Source organism: Seriola dumerili, unplaced genomic scaffold, assembly GCF_002260705.1.
Source record: "Seriola dumerili isolate Sdu_G_001 unplaced genomic scaffold, Sdu_1.0 BDQW01002293.1, whole genome shotgun sequence".
Taxonomy (NCBI): Eukaryota; Metazoa; Chordata; class Actinopteri; order Carangiformes; family Carangidae; genus Seriola; species Seriola dumerili.
In genome coordinates this window covers 6077-22500 of record NW_019176548.1, presented here as the reverse complement: position 1 = coordinate 22500, position 16424 = coordinate 6077, and the positions used below count along the sequence as shown (strand labels likewise).

General features: G+C 39.1%; 2 protein-coding genes across 2 annotated transcripts in view; both read left to right on the top strand.

The window, feature by feature from the left end:
* Positions 1 to 6493, top strand: part of LOC111239340 (1-phosphatidylinositol 4,5-bisphosphate phosphodiesterase eta-1-like) — a 54329-nt gene extending 47836 nt beyond the window's left edge. Inside the window, exons 20-25 of the mRNA XM_022769202.1 lie at positions 20 to 166; positions 598 to 677; positions 818 to 877; positions 1395 to 1782; positions 2622 to 3994; positions 4043 to 6493. Of these exons, the coding sequence (XP_022624923.1) occupies positions 20 to 166; positions 598 to 677; positions 818 to 877; positions 1395 to 1782; positions 2622 to 3994; positions 4043 to 5371 (3377 nt within the window). The 3' untranslated portion in view covers positions 5372 to 6493. The remainder of the gene's footprint in view (positions 1 to 19; positions 167 to 597; positions 678 to 817; positions 878 to 1394; positions 1783 to 2621; positions 3995 to 4042) is intronic.
* A 2124-nt stretch (positions 6494 to 8617) lies between these two features.
* Positions 8618 to 12870, top strand: LOC111239321 (extracellular calcium-sensing receptor-like). Its single transcript, XM_022769169.1, has 11 exons — positions 8618 to 8871; positions 9114 to 9349; positions 9445 to 9527; positions 9666 to 9845; positions 9973 to 10161; positions 10276 to 10809; positions 10941 to 11150; positions 11258 to 11381; positions 11487 to 11680; positions 11767 to 12048; positions 12448 to 12870. The coding sequence occupies exons 1-11, from the start codon at positions 8618 to 8620 to the stop codon at positions 12868 to 12870; spliced, it is 2709 nt and encodes a 902-aa protein (XP_022624890.1).
* The last annotated feature ends 3554 nt before the right edge of the window (positions 12871 to 16424 follow it).

Sequence of the window (16424 nt, the reverse complement as noted above, 5' to 3'; positions counted from 1 at the left end):
ATGTGTGTATTTTCCTCAGGTTTTAACCCTGTGTGGGAGGAGACCCTGTCCTTTACACTTCACATGGCTGAGGTGGCTTTAGTGCGTTTCCTTGTCTGGGACCATGACCCCATTGGACGGGACTTTATTGGCCAACGGACTGTTGCCTTCAGCAGCTTGATGCCTGGTCTGTGCAGAATTCCTCAGCTTTATCATTTTGTGTGTGAATGACATGAACTTAACAGGGGACACTGGTTGTCACTGCCAGTTAGAATCAGTTTTAGTTCTGCTATTTAACACAAATAGACAGACAGATTCACCAACACACACACACTCACACTTAAACACTTACCTCGTGGCTTTGGCCATGCTTTGGCTACGGGGCACATTATCTTGTGCGTAGTGAACCATGGTTTGTTTGATTTCTATTGTAAAAGACCTGTGGCTTGCCAGAGTTTTTTTTTTTTATTGTCGTCCACATCCATTATAGTTGTCCCTGAACTCCTGATTCCCTCTCCTCAGACAACTACTACACAATCACCAATCTAATGACAGCTGTTATCTTTCTTTGACTCACTCTCAAGCTCACATGCTTTCTCCCTTCATGTCCAACTACAGGTTACAGGCATGTTTACTTGGAGGGGCTGACTGAGGCTTCCATCTTTGTGCATGTGTCAGTGCATGATGTCTATGGGAAGGTAGGTGCTGTATAGTCCTGGTGATACTTTAGCATTCGCACTATGAGCCTCTTTTGTCAACTGAGATTATATTTTGGAGTTAAACAGAAAAACACATCAATCCATTGAAGCTATGCTCCTTCAATCCTCTGTCTTTCTAGTGGAGTCCTCTAGTCCTGAACCCCAGCTTTACCATAATGCACTTTCTAGGATCTAACAAGGTATCCTGATGCCCTATAGGCTCTGTGTGGTGCTGCATGAAACAGTAATGCATGATGCAAAAGTGCAGTTTGTGTTCAGCCGTATCTTCAATGACTTGTTTGTGTGTGACATTAAACCACTGAGTCAAACAGTTTGTTTATAAGGTCCGTTTTTATTTGGGATTCTTTTTTGCTTTGACAAGTCTTGTTGTCTCACTGTCAACAAGGGTGGAATAATTTCCAGTTTAAGCATGCATAATCCACAACAGCTTCTTGCAGATTGTTTGCTGTGGTAATTTAAGGAGTAAGGGTGCCATCTATAGGCCATGCATGTAACAGCATGCAACTGTTACATTTGCTGTTAACTAAGTTCAATACATTGCATCTCTTTTCATTGTTTTCGTGAAAATTAACAATTCAAACTGTAATGTGTAAAAACTTGTCTTCAAAAATACATCTCTGTGTCTTTCTGAGAAGAACATTTCCTCTTCTCTTCTCCCCACTCATTTCCTTCTTGTTCCGTTCCTCTTGCCCTCAGGGTCATCAACTGAGAGGTATCCGGGGTTTGTTTAACCGTTCCTCCAAGTCCTCTGTGGATACAAGCTCCGGTGGCCTTCGGAAACGCTCCCTCAGTGATCACCTCCTGCGGCGCACAGCCAGTGCCCCAGCAAAAGGACGGAAGAAGACCAAGATGGTGCTATCGGAGTCGGTGGCTTCGATATCAGACCAAAAGAACGGAACAGGTGCAGGAACAGGAAGAGAGGGCGTGTCAGGGAAGGAAGGAGGGGTGGAGAAGCGTCTCCAGCCCCGAGCCCCCCTCATCCACAGACCTATCTCCATGCCCTTAGACAGGCTTCTGCAAGGGCAGCTATCCCTCTGTTCCCCAGACAAGGGACAGCATGATATGGGAGCAGACACTGTCATTGGTGGGTAACATATTTTGGTATTATGAAAATTACACCCAAATTACATCCATTCTAGCAAAAGAAATCTGTGCGATTGACAAATCATTATCAAATACTGGCACAAACCAAGTCTCAGTAATCTGTCTCATTAATTACACTCACTTTTGGCTTTGGGAACATTTTTACTCTTTTATCCAAGTAATTCAGTGCTACTTTTTTGTGATAAAATATTTGTAGTTAACTTGTATTAAAGTAACATTTTGCCTTGAATTGCTTTGCTCACTGTTTGATACAAGATGTAACTTTTTTCTGATTTCTCGTCTTTGCTTTACTTATCCTACTAAACTCATGGTTAATGTACATGAGCCTACTCCCCACCTGATACCTTAACATGCTTTTTCTGTCCCATCTTCATTTGTTGTGCTTCTTTATAGTAGAGAACTGACTAGGATGTTCCAGCAGGTAATCTAAAATACCTATTGTCTGAAGGTTGCATCGTTCAAAAACATATCAGTATTGCGTCCACCCAGTGTATTTTGTTTGAAAGTGGTTTGAGAAATATATTGCTGTGTCATTTGAATCCCATTTGACCAATCCAATTCCATTTGACCATCTCTTTCCTAATCCGATGTTCGCAAACGTGGATTCTTCCTTTTTTTTAACCCCCACGGCCTCATTTTCCAGCTTCCCCTTCACGGTTGTATTTGGTGATCCATTTGTCTGTGTATTGCTATTGCCTTGTATTGGCTGGACTGTTAATTGTTGTCATTTACTTGTTGATTGGCTTGGTGTTCAACATCATATGATACTATACAAGCCTGTCTTTATTAATCTCCGTGTTCAATCATCTGTGTCCACAGGAGTTTGCCCCCTCAACAGGCCCAGGTCTTCCTCTGTAGACCTTCTTGTCCAATCATCGTTTTCTGTTGAACCAAGTGTCACTTCCCCTTCTAAGACATACAGGAATAAAGAATTTGGCCAATCAGAGGAGGCTTCTTATCTGGTTATTGGTGGAGGAGATATAAGAAAAGAAGAAGACTATGCTAACTACCATTCAGAAGACAATGGAGTCAACAAATCAAAGAACATCTCCACAGGAAAAGAGAAAAACGGTTTAGTCTCACCTTCCGTGAACAACAAGATGACATCAGATAAACCCGAGACATCATCCAACAGCACAACATTCACAGTTGCACCCTCAGTCTCCTCATCCTCCTCTTCTGCCCCCTCCACTGTGGCCCCTCTTTCTCCTGTCAGTATGGACTGTGATCTGAAGAGTCCCAGCTCTTTGCATGACAGCACCATCTCCAGACTCATTGATGCTGTGTCCTTAGGCAATGAGCAGGACACACGTGGCTCCATTTCTGCTCTTATTGGCCAATTTGAAACCACCGTTGACCAAAATGATTTCACAACATTATCTCATGATCACACTCCTTCCCATCACTCAAACTTCAGACCTACCACCCCTAAAGTGCTGCAAGATTTAAGGTCTCCTCTCAAGAACAACACAGCCTCTCATAATAGGAAACAACTGATAAGTCCCCAACAGGTAGCTCAAATAACAAATCATGTAAATGATCAAATCCTTTCACCGTGCAAGATTTCTCAGACAGATATACCTGCATCAGCCGTCTTCTCCAGCCCAGAAACTGCTGAGCTTGAGGAGGTGTACACCATTCTGGATGAGGAGGTGCTGTTGCCTGTATCGGTGTACAACCTGAGGAAAAAGACAGTCCATGTTCAGGCAGACACCATGGAGAACATGCCCTCAAACAGCTTGGGCTCGTCTCCAGCAAAAGTGGTTCAGGGTTTTGGAAGGGGGCACAACGTGGGTTGGAATGATATGCTCAGAAAGAGGGGTGGAAGTGAAGAAACTGAGGAGGCAGAGGAAAGAGTATATGAGGAAGTGTATGATCCCCCAGCACCTGTACCTGAGATACCTGAGATAGAATGGAATACTTCTAAAAGGTACATGAGCTCCTCTGTAAACAGCAGTTTTCAGTTTATCCATAACTCGGTTAGAAATGCTTTTGCAGAAGTAGAGATTAATGTTGATGAGGATCCACTGGATATGATGCTGACCTCGCCAAGACATGGCAGCCAATGGGAGGGGCTCATAAGTCCAACCAAACGCCATGCTATCTACCAAAACCATGAATCCACTCCCAAATACTCCCAACAAAAGCAGCCTTCGTCATACCGTGATCAGTACCCATCACATGCATCTCCTGTAGCACTTTCACAGTGTCCCTCCCCAATGAATCAACCTTCCTATGAGCTATCTAATCACCACCAACACCAGAACAACTCCCAGCCTTCACCGTTCCACAGACCTGTCAATTGTAGACCCTCCAACCCTAGTCCGCTGTGTCAGAACAGCTTCTCCGTTCCTCAGGGCATTTCTAAGGCCCTTAACAACAGCAGAGACTCCAGCACTTCCTATACACAACAGTGGAGCCATAGTGGCAGCCAGATTCTAAACAGGTCTCATCAAAACAGGCTAGGGTATAAACAGATGGAGAGGGAGCATGTGAGGTGTTTCCACGAAGGTTTCTCCTCTTCTGAAAGCCTCCCTGGTCAATCTGCTGGCTCTATAAACATCTGTAGAGACAGAGGACTATATTCCCCTTCTTCAGACTGCGATGCAGTGTACAGCCACCTGGACTATGACTGCATTACGCCCTCATCAGAGCCTTCAGATCCTCAAAACATCCAGCCACACAGCCAGAGTCAAACACAATCACACACCCCGAAGCAGTCTTGCAACCAAAATGTTTCCCTAATCAATTGTAGGCACCAGTCACAGCCTGAAACAGCAGTTTCACTGCACTCAAATTTGAGGCCTTTATCAACTCGTCCCCAGTCTGCTCCCACAGACTCCACAGCCCCCAGCCAATGTAAGTCCAAGTCCTTGGGAGACCTGACCTCTGAAGACATATCATGCAACTTCCAGAGCAAATACCACATCATTAGTCGCAGTTTCATCACTCCTCATATGAGGAAGCAAAAGAGGATGGGCACTATGGGGGAAGTTACTTTCCAATCACAGTCTTGTGACCCACTTACGGAACAGCTACGTAAACTGGTCAGTCTGGAGGGGGATGACAGTGACAGAGATAGGGCCCAGTCTCCTCAGTTGCATGATGAAGCAAAATTCCCACTGTCACAGCCCCATGCAACAAGTACAGCTCCTGTTATTCCCAGGGATACAGAAGATTCCCCTCCACTCCTTACCCGTCGCCTATCTTCTCGGAGTCAAAGTCGAGTGCGTCACATTAACAGCCGTGCCCGTGAAAGGCAGCAAGAGGCTCTAAAGCCCCGGGCAGGTGTGGTGATGAACGGTACCACCGGCATTGGTGGAGTGGTTTTGAGGAATAAACCAGCCTCGCAAAATCCGCCAGCTAACAGACACTCAACTGGTTCTTACATAGCAGGCTATCTTGGTCAGCTGGAGGACAGGGGACTTCCTGAAGGAGCATGCACATCATTACATTTTGGAAATGGGGATCATCATGGAGATCGGTACTATACCGATGACTCTCTTCCAAATGCAAACTCCACCCACTCTGAGTCAGAGCCTGAGGTCTACTTCCTGCTCAGGCTGTAGCTCTGATCACAACCTAAAATGAGATTAAGAATCCAACACTCATTTTCGAGGAAATATAGACTTGCTATTTGTTCCCAAGTCCACAGACCAGTAGGCTTCCCCTATAACCCTTAAACAAATCTTATTCTGGGCTATTTCTAGATAAAGATATGGTTCTGTACAATATCAGTGAAACATCACATATAATCCATGGTTGGATCTGACAGCATGAATTTCCTGTATGAAATTTCCACTATTCAATAGTGAATGGTCTTTCTAGTCTGGCAGTGTATTGTCTATATCCTGCTTAATGTATAAATGTACTTGGGAACTTTGATTCTCTCCAAATGGCTTCCTAGACTGATTGTACAGATACTTGTTATCTTTGTCCCTGTGATGTACTGTCCAAACTGCGTACATTAACTATGAAGCAAAAAAGAAAAAGAATAAAAGAATTGGGTTTCAAGCAGAGAGGGAATGTCTTTCATTGTATCATCTGAATGTTTAGTATAATCAAACAGCTACTTTTAATAGATGGGATTCATCTTTTCAAAGATCAAATGTAAGTCTTCCTTCTGTTTTAAGTGGTATTTCTTTATTTGTGTTGTGTGTAAATATTCTTGTCATTGTTTTAATCCGAGATGGATTTTAGTTGAGAACCAATTCTAACTGTACATTTATGTTTGTGCATGTTACCTGTGAACATGTCAAGCATGACTATGCACCAGTTTGTACAATAGATGTTGCATCACCCAACAATACTTGCACACAACAAATAGTTGCATTGAACACAAATGGAGGACATAGGCTTGTTTGTAACGGGTGCAATACAGTACATAAACCTCTGTGCTTGGACTCGTTGCGCTCTATGATTTGTAGAATTTGAAAAAATGATTGCAAATTTTAAAGATTTGGAGTTTAAAGGTTTTTATTTTTATAATTGCTTTGATACAGACTGCAAAAATAATCTCTTGTTGGTTCTGGTTATTTTATTTTGTATAACTTAATGAAATGGAAAAAGCAGAGTGATAACGACAAAGGGCCAGGCTGAGGAGGGGAGGGTGGCAAAGGGTGAAATTATTATTTCAGTGTTACACCATCCTTTTTTTTCTTTGTATTGTTGCTCATCGGAGGACTGTGAGCATTTTCCTACCAATGCAATAAAATATTGAAATATTTGATTTCAAACAATTGCCTGTTTATTTCCTGTTTTACTCAAAATGCCACATAGCAATCAAAAATGCAGCTCAAGCTCAAAATCAATTTATTATTAAGTCACAAACAGCCTCATCTTTTCCCATATGGCAACTTAAACATAATGGGATGTAATTGCTCATGAAATTACTGTGTAATAGAGCTAGCAAACAGCACACCTGTTGCTCTGGGTATACAATTCCCCACAGTGGTTCCAAACTAGACTGTCACACTTAGTTAAGTCTAATGGATAAATCACAACACAATATTCCTTGGAAATCTCAAAGCAAAGAACTTGTGCAGCTGGACAATAACTTTCATGTTTGATCTCCACTTTTCAGCTCATTAAGATTAGAGTTAAGTAGTAGTAAAGTTAAGTATTTCACTCACTTGTCCTGAGGTACAGTATCTCATTTACTTTGGGTCATTCAAGTCATGCACCATTATATCCAGAGGTGGGTAGTAACAATTAAGTTCTTGTTGGAGTAGCTTTACATACCCTTTACTCATACTTGGAGTAGATTTTAAAGCAAAATCATCACTTTTACTCCTGGACATTTGGATACATCCATCATGCTACTTTTATTTAGGCTGTTTATTATTTTATTAGTTCACGCACATTATCTCAAGAGGTTGGTTGTCTGCTGGCGCTCTCTGTTATTCTACCACAACCGTGCCCCCTCATGACCCTGAGCAAGGCCAGGGGCGTTCAGATGCACACAGCACACAGGAAAAGAGATGCCACCACTCCAAGACACAAGGCCTCTAACCTGATGCTATTAAAAATGAGCCAGAAGACTTTAAAATTTCAGGCAAAGCTATCAGTGAAGAATTTCAAGGCAGTTATAGCAAAGTCATTATTAAAACTTTCAGCTGTACAATTAGTGTGGTTACACTCAAACAAGCAAAACACTAACTGTAAGTGACCAAACTTAACAAAACAATAAAAAAATAGAAACTAAAATAAATACAATACCCTACACAAAACAATAATGGCCTGAAATCGCCAACACTTATTTGCAACTTAAGAAAATTCAACTTCACTTATTTTATTTCTTATGCAAATTAGAAATAAAATGAATGAAATAGACGACAGATACATGATTGACAACTCACAACGCACAGTCACATTCATACAACTAAAAAGGCTCAGGCTAAAAGGGCCTAATTTAGGTCGGCCCACAGCAAATGAAAATAACTATGGAAGACATGAAAAGACCAAACAATCTGAAACGAAGCCAGCTTTAACTAACACCAGCTATAGAAAAAGCAGGAAACTTCGCTCTTGTATTATAGTATCTATAGGCTCTTATATTATAGGCTTATATAAAGTGTGCATGGAAAAATCAACTAATTCTACAAGTTGATGTGAACTAAGATTTTGCAGAACAAGATGAGATCCTCCAGTATTTTACAAACCAATCCAGTGGTTAAGTTCACCAAGTTAACTCTAGAGGTGGTAAATCAAATTTTAAGATAGTCAGTACATGAGATTTTGAATTAATATAAGAAACACAGAGTACACACATAACATACACCCACCACTGCGAGCTTCATGCAGACTTGCTTGCACTCATTTGTTTTTCCACCATCACTCTAGAGAGGAATAATTTTGAGTTGCATGCTGCTTGTGTCATCAGTTTTACTTCCTTGTAAAGGGCTTTACACCTGTTATAAATACTCACACCAACACTTCACTTGCGCAGAGTGGGAGGGGGGGTATGTTAGATACCATTTTCAGACTTAACAATTTACTTTGTGAAAGGAGCTTTTTACTCTTATCTAATCTTGTTCGTTATTTTTGCAGGTAGCTGACATGGCGTTATGATGTTACATTTGGACATGTGGAATTTAATGGGATTTGCCTTTGCTAACAGGAACTGTTGAACATTGTCTGTGGTGTATCTGCATTTTTTCCTAACTTAATGCACTCTATTGTCCAGTTTGATGAAGCAGGTTTGAGGTGAATTGTGTTTTACACAGACTGAATCTATTGCATTTCTGCTTAATCTATATTATGCCATTCAGATAACAGTTACCTAAATGTTTTGAATGTCCAGAACGGCTGCATCCATGTCTTGGTTGCCCTGGCTCCTCACGCAGTGGCCCTCCTCAGCTATCTCCCTGCTGCTTCTCAGTGTAGTGGGCAGGCAGACTGGAGTGGAGGTGGTTCAGGCGGTAGTATGCTCCCGGTGGGGTGCACCAAATAACAAGAGCCTTTGGCAGGATGGAGATGTGGTTATCGGTGGAATTTTTAATCTGTATTACATACCTTCACCTGTAGAGAAGGACTTCATCAAGCTGCCACATTATGAACCTTGCACTGGGTATTCACATGCACTCTGTTTTTATACACGATGTCTTGTGGTCATTATATTGTGCATATCATGACAGTTTATAATATATTTATTCTAATAGATTTATATGTAAAACATTTATGTTTCTATGTATGACATTTTTTTTATATCCGGTGTTTTTATATTCATTGATTGTTGATTACTTTGACCTTTCACTGACTGATATTGTAGGTTGTCTCATTCACTCTTTCTTTCTTCTCCTGTGGTCTCAGGTTAGATCTGGAGTCATTAAAATATATGTATGCCATGGCATTTGCAGTGGAGGAAATCAATCGTAACAGCACCCTGCTGCCAGGAGTGAAGCTCGGCTACCGTATAGTTGATGGCTGTAGCCGATACCCCTGGGCTCTGCAAGTTGCACTGTCACTGGTTGGAGGAGACAAACGCAGCTGCAGCTTAACAGCCTCTATGCCTCATTCTGCATCTTATGAACAATCAGGAGAAACAAGTATGGCGTGATATAATTTACTATGCATTTAACATTTACTATATCCATGATTATAGTATTAAAAGACTGGTTTATATGTCTAATGCTGTCCTCAGGTAGTCAGCCTATTCCTTTGCTCATTGGTGCTTCCTCGTCTACAACAGGCATAATTCTGTCCAGGATCTTGGGACCTCTCTCTGTACCAGTTGTGAGTTTCATTACCTTAGGAAATGAACCTCTGAAGAGTTGTTTTTTATAGTCCACATCAAGAGGCTGATATGTTTTTTAAAAACATTTTGATAAAAAGATAATAATTTCTGAAATGTCTTTTCCTCAGATCAGCTACATGGCTAGCTGCCCCTGTCTTAGTGACAGGCTCAAGTTTCCTAACTTCTTCAGAACAATCCCCAGTGATATTTACCAAGCACGGGCCATGGCACGCCTGGCCATACGCTTCCACTGGACTTGGATTGGAGCTGTGCTCGTAAACAATGACTATGGTCATTTGGCAATACAGGTGTGTGTTTTTGTTTTATATATGTCACTTTCATATAAAGTACAAATATATATATATATATATATATATATACATACACACACATAAATATGTGGACATATTTGTTGTTTTGACCTCCATATTTCAGGTATTTCAGGAAGAGGTTCAAGGGAAAGGGGTGTGTTTGGAATTCATAGAGACTGTTCACAGAGAAACTATTATGAGAGATGCCAGACGGACAGCACTCACAATTCAAGCTTCCACTGCAAGGGTGATTCTGATCTTTTGCTGGTATACAGATGCAAAGAAAATATTTCTGGAACTGGCCAAAATAAATGTGAGAAACTGGCATGAAAATGTATATATACTGAAGATAAGACAAATTTCATGACATCAAAGTGTCAGGTCTTTTCATAGTTTATTTATTTTGAAGAGTGTCCTCTTACTGTAGGTGACTGACAGACAGTTTCTGGCCAGTGAGGCCTGGAGTACCAGTGATGATCTTCTCCAAGATCTTGCCATCTCAAAGGTGGCAAGTGGTGTTCTTGGTGTGGCCATTAAAAGTTCAACAATACCTGGATTTGAGAGTTATCTCAGAAATTTGCATCCAGTTCGTCGTCCTGATGATGAATTCTTAAGAGAATTCTGGGAGAAGGAGTTTGGCTGCAGTCCAGGGGACACACCTTCACTTTCATATTTCTCTTCACCACTCAAAGCAAAGTCTGACCATCCATCAGATGTTTCATCTCTTGCCAAGGAGTCACTTCAGAAAGCATCTCTACTCCCATGCAGTGGCATAGAGTCCTTGGATGGAGTGCAGCATCCTTTTACTGATACCTCCCAGCTAAGGGTGGCATATAATGTTTACCTTGCTGTTTATGCTGCAGCCCATGCTCTTCACAGTCTTCTCTCCTGCCCTAACAGAGACAGCCCTCTGAGAAACATCTCCACTTGCTCCTCTCCAAACCACATCAAGCCCATAGAGGTAAAGATGCTCATCACTGTTTCATCTTATCCACAAGAGTTCTTAATATTTTGTTAAACTGAATGCTTTAAGTGCATTTTTATACATAGTTTTTTGAAATGCGAACTGTTTCTTCCTTTTGTTGCTTTCAGCTGTTGCAGCAATTGAACAAAGTGAATGTCACCACACCACAAGGGGAAATGTTTTATTTTCAAGGAGCTGACATTCCAGCCCAGTATGACCTTGTTAACTGGCAGAACACTCCTGAGGGGCCACTGAAACTTGTTTTGATTGGTCGTGTGGATGGGTTTGATGTCCACCTTAACGAATCAGCTATTCAGTGGAGCACAGGATCCAGTCAGGTAGTCAGATCAACAAATCATACCAAGCCACTTAGACATTTGCTGTTGAAATAGATGTCAGTTCAGCTGATTGTGGATTGGAGATTGTTATTTGGCTCTTTGTTTAGGTTCCTGTTTCAGTGTGCAGTGAGAGCTGCCCCCCAGGTACCCGGATGGCAACCAGGAAAGGGGAACCTGTTTGCTGCTTTGACTGTATCCCATGTGCTGAAGGGGAGATTAGCAATAAAACTGGTGAGGACATTACTCCATAACATCACAGAAACTCATGTTTGCAACCTTAATTTTCCCCTTTGTGTTTTATTTTCCTCCCCTCCATCCTCTTTCTTCCTCTTCCAGGTTCCCCCCACTGTGAACGTTGTCCATCTGCATTCTGGTCCAATGCTAAACGGACTGCTTGCATCCCTCGCCAGCTGGACTTCCTTTCCTTCAATGAAACTTTGGGCATTACTCTGACTACAGCAGCTGTATCTGGTGCCACAGTGACAACAGCTGTGTTTGTGGTTTTTGTTTGCTACCGTCAAACACCAATGGTAAGAACCAAGCTTTATGTAACAGTTTATTGTATCAGTTCTTTCTTTCACATTTCTTTCCTTCTGTTAATATGATTCACCTATAGGTGCGAGCCAACAACTCAGAACTGAGCTTTTTGCTTCTTCTGTCACTGAAGCTCTGCTTCCTGTGCTCGCTGGTGTTCATCGGTCGTCCATCAGTCTGGGCTTGTCGGTTCCAGCAGGCAGCTTTTGGGATCAGTTTTGTACTTTGTGTTTCCTGCCTCCTGGTAAAAACCATGGTGGTTCTGGTTGTTTTTCGCTCAGCTCGGCCTGGTGCTGAAGCCTTGATGAAGTGGTTTGGTCCAGGCCAGCAAAGAGGAAGTGTCTGCCTCTTTACCTGTATACAGGTGTGAATTTTGTTTTGTTGATTAAACTGAGAACATTTGGTCACATTTAATAGTACAGCCTGAATTTTTCAAGTAATTAATTTTGTCGTATGAATCAGGAACCAATAAAGAACTTACTAGTTGCTACTGGTACTTAAATGTAGGTAAAGTGGAGGAAAACATGACTCATGATATCATTTATTTTGTCCCTCTCCTCTGAAATGCCCAATTGTTACTAATACTCTTCCTCCTTACCTTTCAGTATCATTAGAAACTGCTGAGTGTTTTATTGGTACTTAATACAACAAAATTACACTGTAAATTCCAGGTTGTATTAAAAAGTGTTACTGAACCTTTGATTTTATATTCATGAGCAACTCAACTTAATATTGAATAATAATTTGTTTACTGTTCATACAGGTTATCATCTGTGCCATATGGCTGTCCCTCAGCCCCCCTGTGCCTCAACAAGATCTTGGTTTCCAAGGGTCAAAGGTCACCCTGAAGTGTGCCATGGCGTCTGTGGTGGGCTTCTCTCTTGTACTGGGTTATATTGGCCTTCTGGCCTGCACCTGCCTTCTCCTGGCATTTCTTGCTCGAAAACTCCCTGACAACTTCAATGAGGCCAAACTGATCACGTTCAGCATGCTGATCTTCTGTGCTGTCTGGGTGGCCTTTGTCCCAGCTTACGTTAGCTCTCCTGGGAAGTATGTTGTTGCTGTGGAAATTTTTGCCATTCTTGCCTCTAGCTATGGTTTACTGCTCTGCATTTTTGCCCCAAAGTGTTTCATTATTCTTTTGAGGCCAGAGAAAAACACTAAGAAATATTTGATGGCTAGATAGTTTTTGTTGCCACAGCATATATCCATATGTGTACAACTTTTCAACTGTATGTGTTATGTCAATTTGTTTTATTTAAGTGGTCATTCTTACCATGCCACTCATAATTGAAGCTTTTAGTTGTAGCTGAATAACTATGAATGTGTCTGCTGTACTTAGACATCATTAATTCATATTATAACATTATCCATTGAAGAAAAACAGAAATAAATGCATTACTACTCCCTAAAAAATTTATTAACTTTGTATTAATGCCTGTGTTTTGTTAAATACTGTACATCCAAAAAATAAAGCTCTCAACCAGTTTCTTGGAAAATGACATTACATTAGATAAATTATTCATGCTGTTTTTATCACACTATATATATGCATTTATTCAAAGTAAATAATAAAGATTTTGCACTTTCTTGGTGGGTCAGTGTCATATATATGTGTGTCGGTGTCATATGTCATATGTTTTGTCTTTACATACTTAAAACAAGCATAATTCAGGGCTCAGAATGACTCATCACAATGGTTAATGTAGATATGAAATAACAGCAATGAGAGACATATTAAAATCTGCAACCCATTAATTATACACTAAACACTTAAAAGATGGGCTGATGTAGTGTTTGCAAGGACTGACAGCATGGACATTGATTTGTTTAAACTGCATGTACCCAATAATTACCACTAGATGGAAGTATTATCCCATCTAATAGTGCTCTGATGTTTCTCTCTGTCTCTCAACAATGTTGTGCAGCTTTGAAACATGTTATGCTTTCCCTACTTGTATTCTTTGTAATAATAACATACAGAAAGGCTGGCCCAAGGCTAAAGTGGAAGCATAACCGTGGCTGCTAGCGGGCCCCCAAGAGCGCTTTTCTTTTAAACACTAAGACAGCCAGCATTCTAGCACCCTATACTTTACTATACTATGAGTTATGACAATTTTATGCCATACTATTTTACGATGTTTTTATGCATTACTATTATATACGTCTTTTTTTTTTTTAAAAGGTAGGCACAGCAATACAGTGGTTAGAACTGTCAACTCTCAGTGCATATGTTTTGGGTTCAAGTCCTGGTTGGGACCTTTCTTTGTGGAGTAGTAAGACTTTCTATACAGTACTACACAATACCTTATTCTATTACTAAATTTTTATGACTTACTATACTGTGACATTTTTTGACATTTTTAAGCCTTACTATACTATGACTTTTTTATGGCTTACTATACCATGATGTTTTTATGCTTTACTATACTATGACATTTTTGCACATTTTTTTGTCTTACCATACTATGACGTTTTTATGCCTTACTTTACTATGACGTTTTTTGATATTTTCATGCCTTACTATATTATGATGTTTTTTCCCATTTTTATGCCTAACTATACTAAGACGTTTTATACCATAGTATACTATGACATTTTTAGACATTTTTTTTCTCCTTACTATACTACGACATATTTATGCCGTATTATACTATGACATTTTCATGCATTATTACAATTAACCTTTAACATGGACGCACAGCAATAAAAGGGTTGGAACTTTTGCCTCTCAGTGCGAAGATTATGTATTCAATCCTGATTTGTTTTTTGACATTTTTTGCCTATGAAGTTTTTGTCATTTTCTTTCCTGTCTATACTGTGACGTTTTTTGGGAATATTATGCCTCACTATACTATGACGTTTTCATGCCAACTTTACTATGATATTTTTATTCTTTACTATAATGTGACTTTTTGATAAGGAGGCACAGCAGAACAGTGGTTAGAACTGTTGCTTCCCAGTGTGAAGATACTGGGTTTGATTCATAGTTGGGATTTTTCTATATGGTGTAGGAAGTCTTTCTTTGCATTACTATATAATGCCTTATTCTACTACGACATGTTTTGACAGTTTTTTTTACTGTAAATAATATGATGTTTTTTCGCATTTCTATGCCTAACTATACTATGACATTTTTTTGAAAATTTTTATGCTTCAATATACTATGAACTTTTATGCCATAGTATACTATGATATTTTTAGATAATTTTAAGCCTAACTTACTATGAAGTTTTTTGATATTTTTTGACTTTCAATAATATGTCGCTTTTATGCCATACTATAGTATGAGGTTTTTTGACATTTTTATGACTTTCTATACTATGACGTTTTATGCCATAGTTTACTATGACATTTTTAGGCAATTTTATGCTTTACTATAGTATGATGTTTTATGGCATTTTCATGCCTTACTACTCTGTGACGTTTTTTGATATTTTTTGACTTTAAATAATGACACTTCAATGCCTTACTATAATAAGACGTTTTTTGACATTTTCATGACTTTCTATTCTATGATGTTTTTTGACAATTTTTTTGCCTTACTATACTATGACGTTTTTTGACATTTTTATGACTTTCTATACCATGACGTTTTTTGTCAATTTTTTGCCATACTTTACTTTGATGTTTTTTTGGCTTAAAATACTATGACCTTTTTTGACATTTTCATGACTTTCTATTGTATGACTTTTTTTGACAATTTTTTTTCCTTACTATACTATGATGTTTTTTGACATTATTATTCCTTACTATATTATGATATCTTTTGATATTTTTTGGCGTGAAATAATATGGCGCTTTTGTGACTTACTATACTATGACGGTTTTTGATAATATTATGCATATACTATAACACGTTTAGGCAATTTTATGCTTTACTATACTATGACGTTTTTTGACATTTTTATGCCTTACTATACTATGACGTATTTTGATATTTGTTGACTTTAAACAATACAACGCTCTAATACCTTAATATACTAAGATGTTTTTTGACATTTTCACGATTTTCTATTGTATGACCTTTTTTGACATTTTTATGCCTTACTATACTATGACGTATTTTGATATTTTTTGACTTTAAACAATACAACGCTTTAATGCCTTACTATACTAAGATGGTTTTTGACATTTTCACGACTTTCTATTCTATGACCTTTTTTGAAATTTTTTTGCCTTACTATACTATGACTTTTTTTGACAATCTTTTGCCTTATTATACTATGACGGTTTTTGACAATATTATGCCTTACTTTACTATGACGTTTTTTGACATTTTTATGACTTTCTATACCATGATGTTTTTTGACAATTTTTTGACTTAAAATGATATAACGCTTTTTCCCATTTATATGCCCAACTATACTATGAGGTTTTATGTCACTATGTCAAGTATATTAAACACTTTTAGGCAATTTTATGCCTTCTATATACTATGACGTTTTTTGACATCTTTATGCATTTACTATACTATGACGTTTTTTTTGACATTTTTATGCCTACTATACTATGACGTTTTTTTGATGTTTTTTGCTCGTTAAACATATAACGCTTTAATGCCTTATCTATTACTAAGAATGTTTTTTGATATTTTCAACGCTTTGTATTCTATGACGTTTTTTGACAGTTTTTTGCCTTACTAATACTATGACTTTTTTTTTTGACATTTTTTGACTTAAAATGATATGACATTTTTTCACATTTATATGCCCCAACTATACTATGAGGTTTTATGTC

Coding starts and splice junctions, on each gene's coding strand:
- LOC111239321 (XM_022769169.1), top strand. CDS start 8,618: ATGTCTTGGTTGCCCTGGCTCCTCACGCAGTGGCCCTCCTCAGCTATC. Junction 9,528..9,665: donor GGATCTTGGGACCTCTCTCT/GTACCAGTTGTG, acceptor TCTTTTCCTCAG/ATCAGCTACATGGCTAGCTG. Junction 12,049..12,447: donor GCCTCTTTACCTGTATACAG/GTGTGAATTTTG, acceptor CTGTTCATACAG/GTTATCATCTGTGCCATATG.